General features: G+C 38.7%; 2 protein-coding genes and 2 pseudogenes across 3 annotated transcripts in view; 2 read left to right on the top strand and 2 right to left on the bottom strand.

Moving 5' to 3' along the window:
• Positions 1-2,059: 2,059 nt before the first annotated feature.
• On the bottom strand, positions 2,060-5,365 carry LOC149102188 (torsin-1A-like; annotated as a pseudogene).
• A 29-nt stretch (positions 5,366-5,394) lies between these two features.
• LOC149102169 (torsin-1A-interacting protein 1-like) overlaps positions 5,395-23,338 on the top strand; it is a 150,894-nt gene continuing 132,950 nt past the window's right edge. The window contains exons 1-2 of one of the 2 annotated variants that reach the window (XM_089274691.1): positions 5,395-6,925; positions 16,377-16,477. In XM_089274691.1, coding sequence (XP_089130817.1) covers positions 5,567-6,583 — 1,017 coding nt within the window. In that variant the 5' untranslated portion in view covers positions 5,395-5,566 and the 3' untranslated portion in view covers positions 6,584-6,925; positions 16,377-16,477. Of the gene's footprint in view, positions 6,926-16,376; positions 17,762-23,338 lie in introns of those variants that run through there. The other variant, XM_089274690.1, reaches the window with a different exon arrangement.
• Positions 13,539-14,990, bottom strand: LOC149102187 (torsin-1A pseudogene; annotated as a pseudogene).
• LOC149102186 (torsin-1A-interacting protein 1-like) lies at positions 15,156-16,129 on the top strand. The gene has a single exon (XM_089274694.1). It carries the CDS (start codon positions 15,202-15,204, stop codon positions 16,126-16,128), a length of 927 nt encoding a protein of 308 aa, XP_089130820.1. The 5' UTR covers positions 15,156-15,201; the 3' UTR covers position 16,129.

Genomic DNA, 23,338 nt, shown 5'->3' with positions numbered 1-23,338 from the left:
AGACGAAAAAAGGCGGGAAAAGTGCTAATAATGAAAATCAATGCCTAATAATGCAACAAGGTGACTAATAATAAAAAATAATTCCAAACAATAATAAACTGGTGCCTAATAATAAAACATTGTGCCTAATAATAATAAACTGGTGCCTAATAATAAAACATTGTGCCTAATAATAATTAACTGGTGCCTAATAATAAAACATTGTGCCTAATAATAATAAAACAATAATTTTGGCGGAAATGGCACCCCATAGACTTGAGAGCTCTGGCCTTGTTTAGTGTTTCTGGTGTGAATTTGTGATCACAGAGTAAATTTCTCGATTAAGTAGTCAGCGAAGAGCGCATGAACACATTTCAAGATCATTATGGCATTGTTCAAGTAAGGGTGATTTAGGGATACAATGTGCTGAGTGACGGTGCAAGTGTGTATCAAATAAAAAGAGGTGAAGAAGAAATAGAAAACATCAAGAAAAAAAAAACAATAGTAAGGCAGGAGAAACTGAAATAAAATATTTCTACTTATGTAACTGTCCAAGTTAGATATTAGTGACATTTCCGTCAGATCGTATTTCAGAACCTCTTGAACTAGTCGCCTGTGCGCATGGTCTGTGTTTTGCGTTTACGAAGTTTATTGGGGTTATTGCGGAGTTTTTTGGATCCCGCGTTTATAACTGCTCAGGCGTACAGACAGGACAATCGGTAAGCATCTTTTTACCTTTCTTAGTTTCATTTCGTCGGCATTATTTTTAGTTTAGTTGTTTTGCCGTTTTCTGCGTTCGTGTTTTTATCATATCCAATTATTGTTCGGCTTTGTCCTTTCGTGTCGCTTAGACTAGATATTTGCTAATGCTTGTATTTTAGTTTGACGGTTTTGAGGATTGGAATATTGTAATAAAGATAATTAATTGGAAGTCAACACGAAGTCCAGTGCTCTTGATCAAGGCTTCGACGTCCTTAATTTTTTAATTCTGAACTTGCGGTAATCGCGCCTGGAGTCACAAGTTTGTATGGTTGATAAACCACATGGGATGTTTGAAGAACACGAGAAGAATTCGCAAATCACGAGCCGCAGGCGAGTGATTTACGAATTCTTCGAGTGTTCTTCCAACATCCCAAGTGGTTTATCATGCCTCTAAACCATAGAAACTTGTGGCCTATTGCTTCTATATAATAATTCAGAAGACACGCGAAATTTCTATGAGTTCACTGGCACAATAAACCATAGCTGATTGACCAATCAGAGCGCGCGCATTCATTTAATTATTATATAAAACTTATTATTGAAATCTTTGACTTGTTTGTTTTTAGAACAATTTGCTTCGGTAAGGCAATCCTCCCTAACCTTTTTTCCTTGACATTTATATGAACACTGGATTGGAGAATAACAATAATTAAGAGTGGGAAAATCATCAACTGTTTGCTGAAAGTAGCCACCCATTGCATCTCATGGAATTACTTTTCAAACATCTTCTCAGTGGAAGGGGACAACCCCCTCCCATACTCTCCCTGAACGATGCACAGTGTGTGTCTTGTCCAGTCGCTTTGCGGCATGTCTTTCATGTAAACCTTAGCCGCCTACTGTACTTTTTGGATGGAACCCACTACTCAAAAAACAACTCGTTATGTATTTAAACAGGCTTAGTCATTACAGTAGCAAAACCTCTTGACACTACATGTACAAGTTCACTTGACATGTGTAAACAGTCCTGAGTTCAGAGAGTTAAAACTCACATGGGGCAAGGCACAAAATAGGGCTTAATTGAGAGGTTGTTGTTGTGCTATGTCCCGTTAGGACCAAGAGCTGGATAAATAATTATTATTAGAGGATAAAGTAAGTAAGTAAATGGTATTCTGCCATACATTTCCCACTTAAAAATTGTAATGACTTCTCTACCTTCTCACTTGTACCAATTCAACTCCCAGATACTGACATTTGGAAAACAGCATTCCAACCGAAAGAAGTAAAACTAAGCATAATACCCCAAGTATGCATTGTGGACCTACTTTTTTGCCTGCCTTGATGGAATGACATAGAAGATATGTCTATAATACAACAAGAATTCAAATCTCTTATCCAAACTTTTTATTTTCTACAACAAAAATTAATACTCTAGTAACTTTCTTCTGTTAGCGCCTCTCGCCTCATCAGCAATGGCATAGGGTAATAAACATGGCTAATTTTAATGTTTGGATAACGCTGTATGAGTTACGGGATTTCTTTGTAGTTCTAATTTATTGCTAAAAACAGATGTGTATGACAGAAACAAAATAATTTAAAATAATAGTATTGAGTATGTGTGAACATTACTCCATACACTACGCTTCAAAAGTTCAAAACTTAGAGAAATTGAACTTCTCCAATTTGATGAGGGCTTCTATCCAATAGAAATATTTAAAAAAAAAATTGTGACTTACAAATGCACATCTACATCAGAAAATTATAAACATTATATCCTAGATTACCTGGCTTACCTTCACCTTATCTAAACCACCTAGGAACTACATTGTACTACGACAATACACGTAAGACATTTTTGGGCAGTGGCTTGGTTAGCTTGTACTGTGGACTAAGCTTTGAACAACACCAATTCAATTCACATAGTTACACGAGTATAGAACAGATTTTGCAGAATTACTTCTCCAAACACTCCAAGGTTTCTTTACAAACCAAAGTGAGAAAAAGTCAAGAAGTCATTGGTCTGTCTAGCTCAGCATGTATTGTGGAAGACTTTGCCATATCTCTCAAGTACACCCCTTAGCCTATGGCTTCAGACTTTTGTTGGGCTTCAATCCCATCAAGGTCAAATAATTTATCCTCACCTAGTGTGGTCCCTATTTCCTGTCTAGGGCTAACACTTAGCCTTTGTGTAACCATACACACCCCCAAGGAAAAACAGGAGGGAGGGAATGTTCTCTCCATCCCCTTTTTCCTTGGGGGTGGATAGGCTACATGTTGGCTAGCAAACACTAAGAAAGAAATACTTGGGTTAACTTCCCACACTCCAAATTACTTAAGAATTCTCTACTTTCAGGTTTTAGTATCAGTGCTGTGTGGTGCAACATTACAGACCTAACACTAAAAAAGAACATATTGTGTATGTAGCAATATTAAAGCCTAAAATCTTATCTACTGTTCATCTTTGAACTTCCTCTGTGTCATATGTGATCATGCGTTCCTGTCATAAAAATATCTTAATTGGGATGCTTTTACTCAGTTTTTGTTGATTGTAAAACAAAGAGAAGAGTTGGTTAATAAACTGTCTTAATACAAAATAGCCTTTTTTCTAGGATATGTTGTTCCAGAAAATATCCATACTCCTACCATTGCAGGTTTGTTTGATTTGAATTCCCCCCCCCCCCCCAAACCCATCTTTGTAGCAATTCCGATAATTGTGTTGTGTTTTGTGTGTTTTGGTTCATATCATCCTATAAAATTTTGGCTTTCAAGGCCTCTCTCTCCCTTTGAATTTCCTAAAGCAGTAGTAAAAACTTTCTTTAATTAAAGAGGATGGCACCTAACAGTCATGGCTTTAAAAACTTTGAATTCTAGCTTGCCCTTCAGACAAACAGCTTTCAAATTTTGCTTCCCCCATGCAAGTCTTAGTTGACTTTTCTTTTTATTTAGTTGGCAGACAACTCTCCTGAGCCCTTGCCCATTGGGCAAGTGACAATAGAAAGTTACTTACCAGAAAAATCTACTCATCCCAAACGAAAGGATGGCACTTTTTTCGAGCCCCAAACAGTGGACAGTGATGGTTCTCTATCCTAACAGTAATCCTCATTGGGGTGGGTATGGATATTTTATGGAACCAGCCAATAAAAGTAACCTCTACCACTTCTATTCAACAGCGTTGTGACAACATTTAAGAACCAGTAGGGACCATTTTGCTTTTCACGCATCGGTTATTGTTTCGGTTTACATAATAGTGGAGACTTTTCCATTGATTTCCATAACTCACAGCCTGGAAGGCATATTGGCCAAAACTAGATCTTTAATGCTGAAGATAGGATTTTTGGTGGGGTCTCAAGAGGTAACGTCAAATACAGGAGGCTGGGTGAGACCAAATGACCTATAGATGTCATATAGAATAACTTATCTGGCCAGCATTCATTCTCTTCAAGCTATGAGGAGGGTGTCACAGTGATTCTGGCATCCGTGCTCTAACTTGACTTTCTGGCTGATGGGGTGAAAAGACCAGGGGAAGGGAAAAAGCAGGGCTGTCGACCCCACAAATCAATAGCAAACTGTCAGCATTAACAGGAAAAACAGATTTTGCATTTCCATAGTTTTTGTGTACTAGGATGAAACTGGGAACCACACACTCCAGATGCTCCAACTTTCTCCCAGCACCTCCCACAGACTCTTCATGCATCATTCACATAAAGTAATAACAGGAATCACATGCGGCAATAAACTAACTCTAAAACACTCTGTTACCTTAACCCATTATAAAGTCTACTTTACTGGAAATCTTCTTACAACCAGACTGGGAAAAGACCTTCAAGTCATCTGGAAAGTAGATTAGCTCGTCGGCCACCTTGTTAAGGATCTGTTCAGTGACTGGGTGTCCTTTCTGTTTTAGGTCAGCTTTAGCACACATTTTGATGTGAGATCTCTCCAATGGCATAAATGGAATGAAGTAATCAATGAGATTCTTCTCAATTAGAGATGAATGCCAAAATCCGCCCTTGTTATTGAATTCTCCAAGGTTAATAACCTTGTCCATCTGTTTGATTTTAATGTCTTTCCTTTTCTTTCCCTCCTTCCAGTGGGTTAGCACAGCACTGTTTATTAGCTGACCCCCTGTGTTGCTGAGAAATATGAAGATACTTTTGCGATAGTCTATCTTTCCGACATCAGTGTAGTGGTCTAAGTAAGGTTTGAGGACATCTATAAGCCCTATTGGCATTTTATCCATTTCGTCAAAGATGAATAATGACCTAGGGCACTACGATACGGAGTTAGCCACCATATTGCGTAGCTGATGCTTGTAAAACTCCACATGAGATGGGTGAGGGAAGTCATGTGTGGCAATAATTTGATGAACAAATTTACTCTCCATCCCTCTCTTGAAAATGTGCTCTGCGACGATTTTGCTGACAAAGTTCTTTCCTGATCCTGTCCAGCCATTGAAGGAAAGCGCCAACGCTTTACTGGGAGACTTGTTATTCAAATGCCCTACAACTGCCTTTAATACGATATCTGTGACTAAATGTTGTCCAAAAACACGTCTTCGGAGGGATGATTGCAGACCAGTCATGTTCGGTGATATCCACTTGTCATTGCAGACTTCCACTTTACTTGCAAGGTACGCCAAAAATAATGCTACCGCGAATGATAAGCCAAGCTTTGCAGACGTCTCCATTTTGAACAAAGCTCTTCCCTTTTCCAAGAAGAAATGTTAAGATAATTCTAATTGGTCGGGTCTTTTCAATGGACCAATGAACTTCGTTGTTAGAACAGCAAGCTACGAAACAATGGTTTTCCGGGAAAACGCTCGTGTGCTTTTTGAAAACTTTAGGCATTTTCCTATGTTAGAGAGAAAAAACAGGATTTGAACAAGGCAATGGCTCCTACAACCTCTGATAAAAGTGGTAGTGGTAAAAAGTCGACAGGGGAAACGGTGTTTGTCGAAAGAAGTGAAAGTGAAGAGGTTGTGGACAATTTTGAAGAGGACTTAGAAAAGGACGAAGCAGCACATGGGGGCCGTGAAGCTTTACGGTTGCCAGAAGATAGCAAAAAAGTTGAGAAGCGGGAAATTGCTGATCAGATCAAGAAACCAAGCAACAACAAAACAGTTAACGAGATGGAAGGTACCCAATCCAAACCAGGTTTAGGGTACATACGCAATTCAGTGGGATTTCGTCTTAGCGGTGCAATGGTATGTCTGCTAGTTGCCATCTGTTTTTATCGATCCCCTGAGCGTGAAATGAAAGGTGACTTCGACTTGGTGAAAGACTTCGGAAATGGTGTCGACCAATTACAATTATCATTTACTAATCAGACTGAAAGATTCTGGAAGATTTTAAAGAACCGTGGCTTGGCGCACCTGAGAAACAATAATCCATCACAACCACTGGTATTTTTGCTGGCTGCACCGCCCCCAGCTCATGAGCGGGTATATTGTCTGGCCACTAAACTTGCTGAAAAGCTAGATCCAAGACACAAGAGAAATTTAGCCAGAATTGATGGAGCTGACGAAAAAAGGTATCCAGGAGACAAGGTCAAGAAAACTATGGACGATTATTTGAAGGAAAAGTTTCTAGATGACCACAGAGCGGCAGTTATTCATCGTCTGGAGCTCCTCCCATTTCCATCACCCCTATTGTTTTACTCCTACTGTGACGATCAGAATGCACCGCATAAGCACGTAGCCATAATCTTTACTGTGCATTTACCAGAAGAACCCAGTTTATCTCTATCTCCAAAGGAGGCAGAAGCAATTGTTGAGAAATACCTTTTGAAGAAAGTTTGGTTAAGGGATGACATGGACACGGTTGCTGCTCTTTTAAGCCGCATTGCAAACACAGTTGTTCTTATGAATGGTGAATCAAGTGATTCATTAAAGGCTTACTGTTCTTGAATTTGTGTTTAAGGATAAGGAGGAACTAGAGAATGGTAGCTTAACTCCCTGGTGGTGGGGAGGGGGGGATGGACTCCTATATAAAAAGGATGGGGGTCCTTTTTGGAAATTTTGACATGACCTCTAAGAGGTACCAAGATCCTGTTTTGCGGGCATGGCTTTAATTTCTTTGACACCTTCATTAAGTTTAAATGTAGCGATAAATCAATTGATTGTCAAATGTCTCTTGCCATCTCTTTTTCCAGCGCAATACTCTTAAATGTATCACAAAAGTTGCTGCTGTGGACCTTTGAGGCTGAATACCCTAAGAGGTACCAGGGCCGCATTTGTCACACCTGAAAGGTACGACAAGCACCACTGTCCTTTTTATGTAGGAGCCCCCCTTCCCCGGGGCTTAACTTTGGTAGAGAATCCAGACTAACCAGTGATTAATACAGTCAGTTCAACAAAAATGTGTGGTAAATGTTACCCAACAATCAGCTAAGTGTTTGCCAACATTTAGTTAACATAGTACTTCAAACCTGCTGTTGTCAAGAGGTGTCAATAATAATTTGAATGTTGTGAAAGGCCATCTTGTGCGGTGAATTCGAGCTTGCCTTTCGGACAAGCAGCTCTCAAATTTTGCTTGCCATGGGCAAGTCTTGGTTTGTTTTTTTTTATCTAGTTGGCAATTGATTTGCCTGTGCCTTGGCCCATGGGGCAAGTGAGATTGAAAAGTTATTGGCTCTGCAGGAAAATCTACTTGTCCCTGATAACCGGACAGCACATTTTTTCAGCCCTGCTTTGCCAAAGGAAACATGCTTCCAAATTATTTTAGACAGTTCAAATTTGCCTCTAAAAACCCTGCGACAGGCAGGTGGAGTGATTGTTGAGAGTAGAAATGTGGTTAGATTGTTTGGACAAAAAGTTGATTTTGCTAGCAGGTGGCTATGAGAAGACTATGAGTTGTATGTGGTAGTTGTGAGTAGTTGAGTTATATGTGGTAGTTGTTAGTAGTTGAGTTGTATGTGGTAGTTACCTGGAGCATATGCTCGTGAGAAGGGACAGTTTGCTAGAAAGGTGGATACCCTTGTGGCTCCAAGTCGTCATGTGTCTCATGCGATTTAGACTGTGCCAGACAGCTTATTAGTAGGGGTGCACAAGATTTTCACCAAGCCAGGGCAGAGACATAACTTGAAAGAAGATTCCAGGCAGTTATATGCAGACATTGATTTGAGGAAGATGACAATATCCCTCTCAGAATTCTGTTGTTGCTTCTGGATGAAATAGTTGACCTGAAACATAAAAATTTATGGCTGAGGCGCTGAATTGTCGTGTTTCTGAAGCAAATTATCAAAACCACTTATGGAGACAGAATCAATCGCAGAACTGTTGACTATGTGAATTTCATGACTTCAGCAAAGCAGATAGCAGAATGTGTGAAGTTGTTTAGAGATTCCTACTGGCTTGGTGGAGTTTTGGCTGAAGCTTCTCCAGAGAGAAAGAAAGATGTTAAGGTTAGAACACAAGTCACTGCCAAAACAAAGATTTTTGGTAGTATTCCAGAGGAACTCAAGCGCTTCCTTGGTTCAAAGGTGACAATGGCAGGAGTTTGTCGAGTGTTTGACACTTTCTACTTGACTGCAGCTTAAACAAGTGCCTTCTGAATGTTTTGTGGGAAGGAATTCTTGAGTTTATGTTCCCTAAGAACAACTTTAATGACATTTTCCACAAAATTCATGCAAAATAGAAGGTGTAATGATGGGTTAGGACCAAAATCATCGATGTTGACTACAATGCCAGACTGAATATTTATCCGAGAACTACACTTAAATGTGACCTTGCTACACTTCTGACATACTTATTTGGCATTATTTAATATGGGAAAGACAAATTTAAATGGCTCAAAAGGGTCATGTGCATGGAACTTAATAAGAGAAACCCGAGCAACATGCAGAAGTTTTTCCTTGTGGTGAACTGTAAATGAAACTGATAAAATTGTGCAAAATGGACTTTGTGCTTAGTTGCATATCTTAATATCTTTCATACTAGCACCACTTTCTATCTTACTTCGGATAGTTTAACAAAAAGTAATTTTGTCATCATTATTGTTCGAAGTTTGGAAATTTCGCAGCGAAATTTATTTATGTAGTAATAAAACCGTAGTAGTATTCAAATTTCATGTCCTAACAGAACTAAATATTTAGGCAACATACCTTTGCAGCAAGCCATGTTCAAAGGAGCAAAATATTAACCCTCGATAAAACTTATTATTTCGCATAATGTTAGAAAAAAAACAAAAAGAGGCCATCTCTTAGATGACACATTAAACTTAACATTTATTTTAAATATTGTGTATCTAGCAAACATTTCTTGCAACCTTAAATTAACACTAAAATAACTAAAAAAAATAGCCAAATAACTAAGGTAATAAATATGCATTAAAAACTTAGTGAAATACATTGGATTGGATTTTCTTTTTATAAATTCACAGATTAATCAGAAAAAAGTAGGTAAACAATTCTGTTCCTTAAAACTTTGACAGAGTCTGAAGATTTAACATCGCGTCTCTCAGATTATTCCAGAGCTTAGCACCAGGGTAGGTGAAGGACTGCTGTGCGATGGTTCAGCAGCACCTTGAAATGTTCAGTTGACCGCGTTGTTTAGTATTTTTGGTGTGAATTTGTGAACACAGAGTAAATTTATAGATTAAGTAGTCAGCGAAGAGCGTATGAACACATTTCAAGATCATTATGGCATTGGTCAAGTTAAGTCATTAACAGGGAGCCAATTTAGGGATACAATGCCCTGACGAACGGTGCAAGTGTGATTTACATTGTATCAAATAAAAAAGAACCGAAGAAGAAAACAACAAAAAAAGAAAAACAGCAACAACAACAATAGTAAGGCAGGCGAAACTGAAATGAAATATTTGTTCTTATGTAACTGTCCAGGTTAGATATTGACGTCTCCCTCAGATCGTATTTCAGAACCTCGTGAACTAGTCGTCTGTGCGCATGGTCTGTGTTTTGCGTTTGCGAAGTTTATTGCGCTTATTGCGAAGTTTTTTTGGATCCCGCGTTTATAACTACTCAGGCGTACAGACAGGACAATCGATAAGCATCTTTTTACCTTTCTTAGTGTCATTTGGTCGGTTTTATTTCTAGTTTAGTTGTTTTGCCGTTTCCTGCATTCGTGTTTTTATCATATCCAATTATTGTTCGGCTTTGTCCTTTCGTGTCGCTTAGACTAGATATTTTGCTTGTATTTTAGTTTGACGGTTTTGAGCATTGGAATATTGTAATAAAGATAAATAATTGGAAGTCAACTCGAAGTCCAGTGCTCTTGATCAGTGCTTCGACGTCCCTTAATAATTTTTTAATTCTGAACTTGCGTTAATCGCGCCTAGAGTCAGTTACAACTAATTATTGAAATCTTCTACTTGTTTGTTTTTAGAGCAATTTGCTTGAGTGAGTCAATCCTCCCTAACCATTTTGCCATGACACTTATTTGAACACTGGATCGGAGAATAACAATAATTAAGAGTGGGAAAATCATCAACTGTTTGCTGAAAATAGCCCCACATTGCATCTCAGGGAATTACTTTTCAAACATCTTTCCAGTGGGAGTGGGCGACCCCATCCCATACTCTCGCCGAACGATGCACAGTGTGTGTCTTGTCCAGCCGCTTCGCGGCATGTCTTTCACGCAAACCTTAGCCGCCCATTGTACTTTCTGGATGGAACCCGCTACTCAAAAAACAACTGGTTATGTGTTTAAACAGGCTTACTCATTACAGCAGCAAAACCTCTTGACGCTACATGTACAAGTTCACTTGACATGTGTAAACAGTGCTGAGTTCAGAGAGCTAAAACTCACATGGGACAAAGCACAAAATAGGGCTAAATTGAGACATTGTTGTTGTGTTATGTCCCATTAGGACTAAGAGCCGAATAAATAATTATAATTAGAGGATAAAGTAAGTAAGTAAACAGTATTTTGCCATGCATTTCCCACTTAAAAGTTGTCACGACTTGTCTACCTTCTCACTTGTAGCAATACTGACTGTAGCGTCTCTTGCGTTACACTTTCGTTACATCCAGTGACGTCATAACTTTTGCGCACCGAAGGGAAAAGGAAGCCACAGGTGGCCCAAGCTCTCAATGTTATCCTTTTTTTTCCCCTTTTTATTCGAACGTTCAGGCTGACGTGACATATGGCATGTACTATTACATAACATATTACATAACCCACAGAACGATAACTCGCTGAAATCGCGTTAGATCGGCGTGAAGAGCTGGCAAACAACAAAGAATACAACACTGCAACAGGGTAAGTAGATTTTATCCACAAAATATAAGAATAATTGGCTTTTCAAGCAAAGCCGTTGCATTCCCATACAAACCTTTATAATTCAAACCGTTGTAACACAACACCTCCATATGCTGCAAGGCGAGAGTCACGTTTCGCGTAGTCAAATTCGGTCGTTATGTAATACTACATGCCATATGTAACGTTAGCCTGAACGTTCGCATAAAAAGGGAAAAAAGGATAATATTTAGAGCTTAGGCCGCCTGTGAGGAAGCGTGCCCCGTGATCATGGTTAATGTCGACGGTGTTCTAGCTCTTTCGATAACACTCGCTCTTCATTCTTCTGTTCACGTTGTTCGCCCCAGAATCGGGATAGAGTTGTGTAACGACACTGAAATCTAGTTGTCGTCGCCTTATAGGCTTTGTTTATGATTTGCATGCAAGGAAATTAGTTTATAGTTTCACGGACGATCAATCCCAATTGTTATGCGACTTTTAACTACAGTTATTCATTGTCTATTCAGATCGGATTTAGTTTGCAATGTAGTGCAGTGATTATATTTGCCTTTCAGTTTTTATGTATTGGATCAATAAACATTGTGATTTAACATGGTTCGTCGTCCAATTCAGTTGGAAAACCTATCGTCGCTATACTGACATTTGAAAACAGCATTCCAACCGAAAGGAATAAAACTAAGCATAAGACCCCAAGTATGTATTGCGGACCTTTTTTGCGTGCCTTGATGGAGTGACAGAGAAGATATGCCTATAATGTTCATTTTAAAGAAAATACAAATTTTAAGGAAAATACAACGAGAATTCAATTATTTTATTCAAACTTTTTATTTTCTACAACAAAAATTAATCTGCATGTTACAAACTAGTTTTCACATTGTTACAATTATGTCTCTTACATAATTAATTGTTAAGATAAATTTTCTAACCTATATTTAAAAACACTTTACTAACAACAGTAGGGAGGTGAATAGCTTTGTTTTACATCTTACAACTGTAGATGTAGTGTCTCATATACAACGTTGTATAATCAAATTTCCTTAATAATGTTTTATCATATGGGCCAGACATGATACCAAATAGTTTTTCACCCACTGTTGGAGTAAAATTCGAATATTGACAGATTAGTTTTAATTTATTACTTAAAACTGATGTTTATGACTACTGAAACAAAATAATTTAAAATAATAGTATAATTTGAGTATGCTTGAACATTACTACTTCATACATTACACTTCAAAAGTTCAAAACTCAGAGAAATCGAATTTCTCCAATTTGATGAGGGCTTCTATCCAATAGAACAATTCAAAAACATTGCAACCTAGAAATGCACATCTACATCAGAAAATTATAAACATCGTATTCTAGATTACCTGGCTCACCTTCATGTTATCTAAAACTCCTACAAACTACTTTGTACTCTACAATTTATGTAAGACATTTCTGGGCAGTGGCTTGGCTATGGCTTCAGACCTTTGTTGGGTTTCAATCCCATCAAAGTCAAATAATGTATCCTTGTCTAGTGCAGTCCCTATTCCCCGTCTAGGGCTAACACTAAGCCTATGTGTAACCATACACAACCCCCAAGGAAAAACTGGAGGGAGGGAATGGTCCTTCTGTCCCATTTTTCCTTGGGGGTGGACACAGCTACATGTTGGCTAGCAAACACTAAGAAGGAATTACTTGGGTTAACGTCCCACACTCCAAATTAGTTAAGAGTTGTCTACTTCCAGCTTCTAATATCAGTGCTGTGTGGTGCAACATTACAGACCTAAGGCTAGAAAATAACATATTGTGTATGTTTATCTTTGAACTGCCTTTGTGTCATATGTTGTCATGTGTTCCTGTCATAAAAATATCTAGATTGTGGATGCTTGTACTCATTTTTTGTTAATTGTGATACAAAGAGAAGAGTTGGTTAAAAATTGTCGTAATACAAAATAGACTTTTTCCTAGAATATGTTGTTCAAGGAAATGTCCATACTCCTTCCATTGCAGGTTTTTTTAGTTTGACCTCCCCCTCCCCCCCCCCCCCCGCCCACCACCCCACGTTTGTAGCAATTCCAGTAATTGAGTTGTGTTTTGTGTGTTTTGGTTCATATTATGCTATAAAATTTTGGCTCTCAAGACCTCTCTTCCCCTTCGAATTTCCAAAAGCAGTTGTAACAACTTTCTTCAATAAAGAGGATGGCACATAACAGTCAGGGCTTGAAAAACTTTGAATTCTAGCTTGCCCTTCCAACAAACAGCTTTCAAATTTCTTGCCCTGTGCAAGTCTTTTATTTAGTTGGCAGACAACTTGCTTGAGCCCTTGTCCATTGGGCAAGTGGCAATAAAAAGTTACCTAGCAAAAAAAATCTACTCATCCCGAATGAAAGGATGGCACTTTTTTGAGCCCCAAACAGTGGGCATTGATGGTCCTCTATCCTAACAGTAATCCTGATTGGGGTGGGTATGGATATTTTATGGAACCAGCCAATGAATTTTACCACTACCACTTCTGTTCAACAGGGTTGTGACAACATTTACGATCCAGTAGGGACCGTTATGCTGTGTGCACATTGGTTATTGTTTTGGTTTACATAATAGCTGAGACTTTCCTATTGATTTCCATAACTCACAGCCTGCAAGGCATATTGGCCAAAACCAGATCTTTAATGCTGAAGATAGGACTTTTGGTGGGGTCTCAAGAGGTAACGTCAAATACAGGAGGCTGAGTGAGACCAAATGACCTATAGATGTCATATAGAATAACTTATCTGGCCAGCATTCATTCTCTTCAAGCTATGAGGAGGTGGTCACAGTGATTCTGGCATCCGTGCTCTAACTTGACTTTCTGGCAGATGGGATGAAAAGACCAGGGGAAGGGGAAAAGCAGCGCTGTCGACCCCACAAATCAATAGCAAACTGTCAGCATTAACAGGAAAAACATTAAAAATTTTGCATTTCCATAGTTTTTGTGTACTAGGATGAAACTGGGAACCACATACTCCAGATGCTCCAACTTTCTCCCAGCACCTCCCACAGACTCTCCATTCATCATTCACATAAAGTAATAACAGGAATCACATGCGGCAATAAACTAACTCTAATACACTCTGTTACCTTAACCCATTATAAAGTCTACTTTACTGGAAATCTTCTTACAACCAGACTGGGAAAAGACCTTCAAGTCATCTGGAAAGTAGATTAGCTCGTCGGCCACCTTGTTAAGGATCTGTTCAGTGACTGGGTGTCCTTTCTGTTCTAGGTCGACTTTAGCACACATTTTGATGTGGGATCTCTCCAATGGCATAAATGGAATGAAGTAATCAATGAGATTCTTCTCAATTAGAGATGAATGCCAAAATCCGCCCTTGTTGTTAAATTCTCCAAAGTTAATAACCTTGTCCATCTGTTTGATTTTAATGTCTTTCCTTTTCTTTCCCTCCTTCCAGTGGGTTAGCACAGCACTGTTTATTAGCTGACCCCCTGTGTTGCTGAGAAATATGAAGATACTTTTACGATAGTCTATCTTTCCTACATCAGTGTAGTGGTCTAAGTAAGGTTTGAGGACATCTATGAGCCCTATTGGCATTTTATCCATTTCGTCAAAGATGAATAATGACCTAGGGCACTCCGATACGGATTTAGCCACCAGATTGCGTAGCTGATGCTTGTAAAACTCCACATTACATTGGTGAGGGAAGTCATGTGTGGCAATAATTTGATGAACAAATTTACTCTCCATCCCTCTCTTGAAAATGTGCTCTGCGACGATTTTGCTGACAAAGTTCTTTCCTGATCCTGTCCAGCCATTGAAGGAAAGCGCCAACGCTTTACTGGGAGACTTGTTATTCAAATGCCCTACAACTGCCTTTAATACGGTATCTGTGACTAAATGTTGTCCAAAAACACGTCTTCGGAGAGATGATTGCAGACCAGTTATGTTCGGTGCTAACCACTTGTCGGTGCAGCATTCCTTGATCTGACAGTACAATTTACTTCCAAGGTATGCAGCCATAGGGACTGCAACAATTCCAATGGCACTTTCAATCAACCATGCGCTTGTTTGGGCAAAAATTAACGATGTTAGCAATAGGACAAGCTTAGACGTCTCCATTTTGAGCAAAATCACCTGCCTATGGTCCCTGCCTATTTCTAGGAAAATCTTAGAACAATTGTTATTGGTCGGCCCCTTCAATGGACCAATGAACTTCGTTGTTAGAACAGCAAATTACATAAGCGGCCACCAAGCAATGATTTTCCGGGAATACGCGGAAGCTTTACGCAATTTCCCATGTTAGGAAGAAAAACAGAATTTGAACGAGGGAATGGCTTCTACAACCTCTGATAAAAATGGCAGTGGTAAAAAATCAACGAAAAAAGTGAAAGTGAAGAGGAAGGACGTTGCAGAACATGAGGATGACGAAGTGAGCGAAAATGTTGACAAGAAGAAACATATTACCGACAACGAAGAAGTTAACGAGATGGAAGGTACCCAGTCGAAACCAGGTTTAGGGTACATACGCAATTCAGTAGCACTTTGCGTTGCAATTGTATGTCTGCTAGTTGCCATGCGTTTTTATGGACCCCCTGAGCATGAAATGAAAGGTGACTCTGACTTGGTGAAAGACTTCGGAAATGGTGTCAACCAATTACAATTATCATTTACCAATCAGACTGAAAGATTCTGGAAGACTTTAAAGAACCGTGGCTTGGCGCACTTGAAAAACAATAATCCAGCACAACCACTGGTATTTTTGCTGGCTGCACCGCCCCCAGCTCATGAGTGGGTAGATTGTCTGGCCATTAAACTTGCTGAAAAGCTAGATCCAAGACACAAGAGAAATTTAGCCAAAATTGATGGAGCTGACGAAAAAAGGTATCCAGGAGACAAGGTCAAGAAAACTATGGATGACTATTTGAAGGAAAAGTTCCTAGATGACCACAGAGTGGCAGTTATTCATCGTCTGGAGCTCCTCCCATTCCCATCACCCCAATTGTTTTACTCCTACTGTGATGATCAGAATGCACCGTACAAGCACGTAGCCATAATTTTTACTGTACATTTACCAGAAGAGCCCAGTTTATCTCTGTCTCCTAAGGAGGCAGAAGCAACTGTTGAGAAATACCTTTCAAAGCAAGTTTGGTTAAGGGATGACATGGACGCAGTTGCTGCTCTTTTAAGCCGCATTGCAAACACAGTTGTTCTTATGAATGGTGAATCAAGCGATTCATTAAAGGCTTACTGTTCTTGAATTTGTGTTTAAGGATAAGGAGGAACTAGAGAATGGTAGCTTAACTTCCCGGGGGGGGGCGGGCGGGGGGGATGGACTCCTATATAAAAAGGATGGGGGTCCTTTTTGGAAATTTTGACATGACCTCTAAGAGGTACCAAGATCCTGTTTTGCGGGCATGGGTTTAATTTTTTTGACACCTTCATTAAGTTGAAATGTAGCGATAAATCAGTTGATTGTCGAATGTCTCTTGTCATCTCTTTTTTCAGCTCAGTACTCTTAAATGTATCGCAAAAGTTGCTGCTGTGGACCTTTGAGGCTGAATACCTTAAGAGGTACCAGGGCCACATTTGTCACGCACGCCTGAAAGGTACGACAAGCACCACTGTCCTTTTTATATAGGAGCCCCCCTTCCCCGGGGCTTAACTTTGGTAGAGAATCCAGACTAACCAGTGATTAATACAGTCAGTTCAACAAAAATGTGTGGTAAATGTTACTCAATAATCAGCTGATTGTTTGCCAACATTTAGTTGACATAGTGCTTCAAGGCTGCTGTTGTCAAGAGGTGTTAATAATAATTTGAATGTTGTGAAAGACCATCTTGTGTGGTGAATTCGAGCTTGCCTTTCGGAAAAGCAGCTCTCAAATTTTGCTTGCCCTGGGCAAGTCTTGGTTTGTTTGTTTGTTTTTATCTAGTTGGCAATTGATTTGCCTGTGCCTTGGCCCATGGGGCAAGTGAGATTGAAAAGTTATTGGCTCTGCAGGAAAATCTACTTGTCCCTGATAACCGCACAGCATTTTTTTCCAGCCCTGCTTTGCCAAAGGAAACATGCTTTCAAATTATTTTAGACAGTTCAAATTTGCCTCTAAAACCCCTGTGACAGACAGGTGGAGTGATTGTCAAGAATAGAAATGTGGTTAGATTTTTTGAACAAAAGATTGATTTTGCTAGCAGGTGGCTATGAGAAGACTATGAGTTGTATGTGGTAGCTGTTCTAACATGTCACTATCTGTAGCTTTTATTTTAACACACTGACAATGTAATTATTTCATGTGTGAAGACCTAAAACTAGAACAGTTAAGTTTTGAAGTTTTAAAAACTATATCAAATATAGTTATAAATATAAATTTTGTGCTGAAAAATACCTTTTGGGTTTTGGGTTTCTTTTCTTTTTTGTGCATAACTCTTGTAATTTTTTAGCTCTCGTAATTTTTAAATAGAAAATTTCTCACTCTTTTGAGCCAGGCTTAAGCTGGGTTAAGCTGTAATCAGGTTTTAATTTTTGCTATGTTCTTGCGTTCAGCGACTGTGTCAGTGGCACAAGCAGCAGTCAAAACTTTACTGTCCTAATGAAGCAACACAAGAGAAGTCTTATTCTTTGTGGTTAACAAAAGTAAAGACATGGCTGTCTTTCTTGTGAACAAAATTGTGATGCCAGGACAGTATAGTTTTCCCAGTTGTTGATTCCTGATTGGTAAATTAATATTTCAGAGGCCCCAGCTGTATGCAAGGTTGTGGAGAGTATAGAAAAATAAAAGTACATGTAAGTTCAGAAATCACCCAAGTTAAACTGGGAAAGATTTTAAGTTATTGTAGATTTTAGAAATAATGTTATTAAGAATACCATGTGTAATTAAAATTTATAGAAACTGACTGCTTCAGGCTAGATTGATGTGCTGTCACCGTTAAGGGAGCTGTGTACATGGTTTGCACTGGATAGTATGGGTTCATGTTCTCCTCCTAAGGAGATTGGGGGGGGGGGGGGGAGGGGCACTTCTAAAGACAAAGTAAATAAATTTTTGGCAAACTTGGGAGTAAAGAACAAGGTTTAAGAAAAATGTACAATGTTAAATCAACTAAAAGAACCTCCCTCTCTTCCCCCCCCCCCCCCCCCCACGCCACAAGGATAAAGTACAACAGTAGTATCTGTGGAAAAAGTTTCTTACATTGTTTGCCACACGCACATACACTATACTTTGGAAACTCCAGGATTCCTTACTTCATTGAACAAGACCGCCATTTGTTTGAGATAAACTTGAAGCATACTTGTGTGGGAGGAAAAAAATGGTTTGCAATCTGAGCCAGCTACTAAGCCCCCTTTTCATCCAGAAGATTGAAATTAATACCTTTTTTACAGAGGTAATCCACATGAATTAAATATCATGAGCTTTACATTGTTAAGTTCAATTGCTTTCATTTGACATGGAAGTTGAAAGTATCAATTTCCAAGAGTTTGTTGCGAAGGGCACCCTTCGAGCTAACTTTTTAGAATCTATTAGGGAACAAAATTATCAGAAGTAAACAAGAACTTAAAACTAAAATTTACAGCTATTTTAATTCTGTTTTTTTTAAAATTAATTGCTACTTACACTGCTTACAATTCAATATTAATGTAGTTACTTACACTACTTACAATAACTTATTACTTACGTCACTTACGATACTAACACTTACACTATACAATACGCATACTCACGCTACTAACAATACTAATACTTACACTGCTTACAATACAACATAATTAGATTACTTGTGCTACTTACAATTCTAGCACAGCAAGATCATACCAGTTTACTCCTGTCAGTAATTTAAATTCGGAATTGCGAAATAAAGAAAATATGCATGGTATATATGCGCCTTGTTTCTTTTCCTTTCATTTTTATTTTCGTTTTCAGGGGACTAGGGTCAAGCTGTCAAGAGATTACAAAAGAGGCAACAGAGGCTCCCACTTTTTTAAAACGATTGTAGTTGTATTTTTTCCATTTCATAGATATGTTTTAAATACTGTAAGAAATCGTCTAGTTTTGGAGAACATTTTTTCTGTCTACATAGCCAAATGTAGTATTTAGCATTTAAGCAGCAGAAGTTAATTTGGAGTTTATGTTCAGAGCTTTCCGGCCTTAGACCCGGTGCTGTATCAGGCTCTAACGGTGTCTCTTTGGCAATGACTTGGCAAGACTGTAGCCATACTTTAAAATTGGTCCAAAAATACTGAGTTTTTGGGCAAGCCCAAAATAAATGTGCAAGTTTCTGTTTCTCTTTCGCAGAAAGTGCATTTCTGGCTATCGACGAGACCAATTTTTTTCAAGAAGTTATTTGTTATTCTTCTATGAAGAAATTTAAAATTGAAAGTTATAAGTTTTGTGCGCTTTGTACATTGAAAAGCAATTTGGTAAACCTCTTTCCAGTTGAGCTCTTATTTTGTCGTGAGAGTGACGTCCTCTTGGCACTTCTGTTGACTTTGGTTGGGTGGTTCACTTTTTCCTGATACAAGTTTCTTATATACTAGTCTACTAGGTTTTTTGCTTTTTAAAAATTTTGACAAGAAACTTTCATGTTTAATCGAGGTTCTAATATTATGGGGTACGTATCTTTGAAGAAGTTTTATTGAAGAAATGATTCCAGAAAAGGTTAAAATAAAATAACTTAAAATCTTTCCCAGTTTAACTTAGGTGATTTCTGAACTTACATGTACTTTTATTTTTCTATACTCCTCACAACCTCGCATACAGCAGGTGCCTCTGAAATTTTAATTTACCAATCAGGAATCAACAAGTGGGGAAAACTGTACTGTCCTGACATCACATTTTTGTTCACAAGAAAGACAGTCATGTCAGGCCACTTATCCCACTGGACAATGCATTGAATATTCACGAAAAGAGATTTGAAATGTCAGAAATCATGACAGATTTAAACCAGAACTGGGTCACTTGCTACTGGCAAACTTGCTCTTTAAGTGCAGCAAGGTAAGATAATGGTCATGTTATTCTGAAAATACTTTGTTCTTTGTAAATGAAACTCACAGTTTTTGAAGAGGCCAAAACAACTTTAACATTGTCTTTACTTTTGTTAACCACAAAGGATAAGACTTCTTTTGTGTTGGTTCATTAGGACAGTAAAGTTTTGACTCCTGCTTGTGCCACGGACACAGCCGCCGAAGGCAAGAACATAGCAAAAATTAAAACCTGATTACAGCTTAACCCAGCTTAACCCTGGTCCAGTTTCGGAACAAGAATGATACTCCAGCAGTCTTCCAAGCACCGTTTACAAGCAATTTACTTCAAACATTTTGCACGTTTTTTTCAATGCATTGGGAAAGCAGGCTTGCTAATACTTTCAGTGAAATAACTCTAAACCCATCCTTGAACAATGTTGATGAACATTTTAAATGATCTGCGCGTTGGACGATTCATAAACTATGTAAAATTTGCATTCCTTGTGCCTAAACAGTGCCTGCGTGGGTTTTAAACGATACTCAAAATAGAAATCAGACGAATGATAGAAACGATATAAACGTACGTTAAAAACGAAACGCACGATAGAAACATTGCAAACGATAGAAACGATCCAAACGATGGAAACGAAACGAACCAAACGAACGATGCAAACGTTTTCACAAGCTGGACAAAACGCTTGTTTAACGTTGAAATTCGAACCAAAACTTTGGTTCAAAAATATGAATGTAACGTGAGAAAATCACTTTTATCTTTGATTGTGTTGACTTTCCGTGAAAAATACCTACTCGACTTGAATCTGCAACTCATGTGCACCTCGATTTTCAAGACTTTTGTCTCAAAATTTTAACGGCAACGGAAAGGGTGTCAAAAATTTCAAACTCGTTCACTCCTGTTTTTATCGTCAATTTCCTGTATGGTGTTTTCATTTTGTATTCAAGTGAAAGTAAGTAGATATTCTGGGATTTTCTCATTAGGAGATAAATGCACATATAATTTACTTTCATTTGATGTCGTCAGATTGTTATAGCTGTCCTTAAATTTTATACTCCACCGTGTTTTTTAGCGTTACATATTTTGTAACGGCTCTGTACACCAACACCGTGACCCCAAGCATTATCCCTGCCGGTTCGCACTTCTACAGTCATTTGTTCGACTCACTTAAGGACTTAGTCATTCTTTTAGAATTCATTTGCCAGGGGTGGATTGGGTGGCTAGCCACCCACCTCAGAAGCAAATAAAAATAGTAGCGGACCTAAAACGACGGCGTATCTCGGTTTCCTTAGGCACTATTAAAAACTATTTTTCACATATGTCACAGTTTTACTGATTCGCTATCGGCTACAATAGTTATGATGTTAATACAAACCTGAATATAATTACACAATTGCCTTTAGTATTAGCTGATATTTGAAGAGTTAACGTCGTAATAAACCAGGTTTTGTTCTGTAGTTTTGTTTAGTGTTTTATCCTTGGATGGCCCTTGTGGCTGGTGGGATATCAAATATATCTACCCTGATTCAAAAAAGTATACCTGTACTACAACTTTGTCCAAAGCACAGTAATCTTGTTTAAAGGAGTCCTACTTTCCCCATCCCTCCTGCAAGCCAGCAGTTTTGTCCTACCTCCAGCACTATTAAGTGATTGAATGGGTACAAAACAGAGCCATCCACTACCTCCCGCTAGAGTGGCTTGAAGGACCTGTGCTAACGGACACGGAGCGCACGATTTCTCTCGATTTCTGGTAAAGAAATTTAAAATTAAAACAGGCTTGTTCTCTGTAAGGTAACGTTTGCCTGGATTTCTACCTGTTCTCTTCTTTTCGAAGCCAGAAAGTCTCAAAATGTTTTCACTTGCAAACACTTCAAGCGCACTTATTTTGGACGATTCGAAATCTCTTCTGGTATAAAGACTTAATGATTTCTAAATGTGCGCACGGACATTAATGATGCCTTCTCAGGTTTTGGTCTCTGGGCCAAAACGATACTGGAGCAACGAGTCCCCCAATTTGATTTTCGGGGCCCCTGTCCTGCCTGTAGGAAATAAGACAATGCTAGGGTTTGTGGCCCCTTGGCTCAGAGGTAATAGGCAGTTTATTACATTTATGGTTAAGCCGTATTACTTTTATGGTTGTTCAGTTTATTACATTTATGGTAGGTGGATTTATTACATTTGTGGTTAAAAGTTATTATATTTATGGTCAGTATTACATTTATGGTCAATTTTTATTACATTTATGGTTTTTATTACATTTATGGGTGATACAGCACCTCTCGCCTCATCAGTAATGGCATAGGGTAATAAACATGGCTAATTTTAATGTTTGGATAACGCTGTATGAGTTACGGGATTTCTTTGTAGTTCTAATTTATAGCTAAAAACAGATGTGTATGACTGAAACAAAATAATTTAAAATAATAGTATTGAGTATGCATGAACATTACTCCATACACTACGCTTGAAAAGTTCAAAACTCAGAGAAATTGTAGACTGCAAAAAAGTCGTATTTTTTGCGAACGCGAGAGACGGTCAATATTCGAACGAAAGGTCTGGAGCGAGTGTAAAAACGGCGAGGGAGAATGGGGACAGACGCTAAAAACGGGCGTGTGAGGCTCGCGCGTTTCACACGCGAGGATCGCGCTTACGGCGCCTCGCGCCTTCCGAAAACGTCCGAAAACGACTGTTTTGCAGTCGAGAGAAATTGAATTCTCCAATTTGATGAGGGCTTCTATCCAATAGAACAATTTAAAAAAAAATGTGCCTTAGAAATGCACATCCACATCAGAAAATTACAAACATTATATCCTAGATTACCTGGCTCACCTTCACCTTATCCTAGGAACTACCTTGTACTACGACAATACAGGGAAGACATTTTAGGGCAGTGGCTTAGTTAGCTTGTACTGTGGGCTAAGCTCTGAACAACACCAATTCAATTGACATAGTTACACCAGTATAGAACAGATTTTGCAGAATTACTTCTCCAAACACTCCAAGATTTCTTTACAAACCAAGGTGAGAAAAAGTCAAGAAGTCATTGGCCTGTTTAGCTCAGCATGTATTGTGGAATACTTTGCCTTAGGTCTCAAGTATACCCCTCAGTCTATGGCTTCAGACTTTTGTTGGGCTTTAATCCCATCAAGATCAAAGAATTTATCCTTGCCTAGTGTGGTCCCTATTTCCTGTCTAGGGCTAACGTTAAGCCTATGTGTAACCATACGCACCCCCAAGGAAAAACAGGAGGGAGGGGATGTTCCTTCTGTCCCCTTTTTCCTTGGGGGTGGACACAGCTACGTGTTGGCTAGCTAACACTAAGAAAGAAATACTTGGGTTAACTTCCCACACTCCAAATTACTTAAGAGTTCTCTCCTTTCAGCTTCTAATATCAGTGCTGTGTGGTGCAACACTACAGACCTAAGGCTAGAAAATAACATATCGTGTTTGTAGCAAAGTTAAAGCCTAAAATCTTATCTACTGTTCATCTTTGAACTGCCTT

Source organism: Orbicella faveolata, unplaced genomic scaffold (assembly GCF_042242905.1).
Source record: "Orbicella faveolata isolate gen_17 unplaced genomic scaffold, um_ofav_v1 contig_36, whole genome shotgun sequence".
NCBI classification, from domain to species: Eukaryota; Metazoa; Cnidaria; class Anthozoa; order Scleractinia; family Merulinidae; genus Orbicella; species Orbicella faveolata.
The sequence above is the reverse complement of the archived record's forward strand: the minus strand, read 5'-3'. Positions and strand labels throughout refer to the sequence as shown.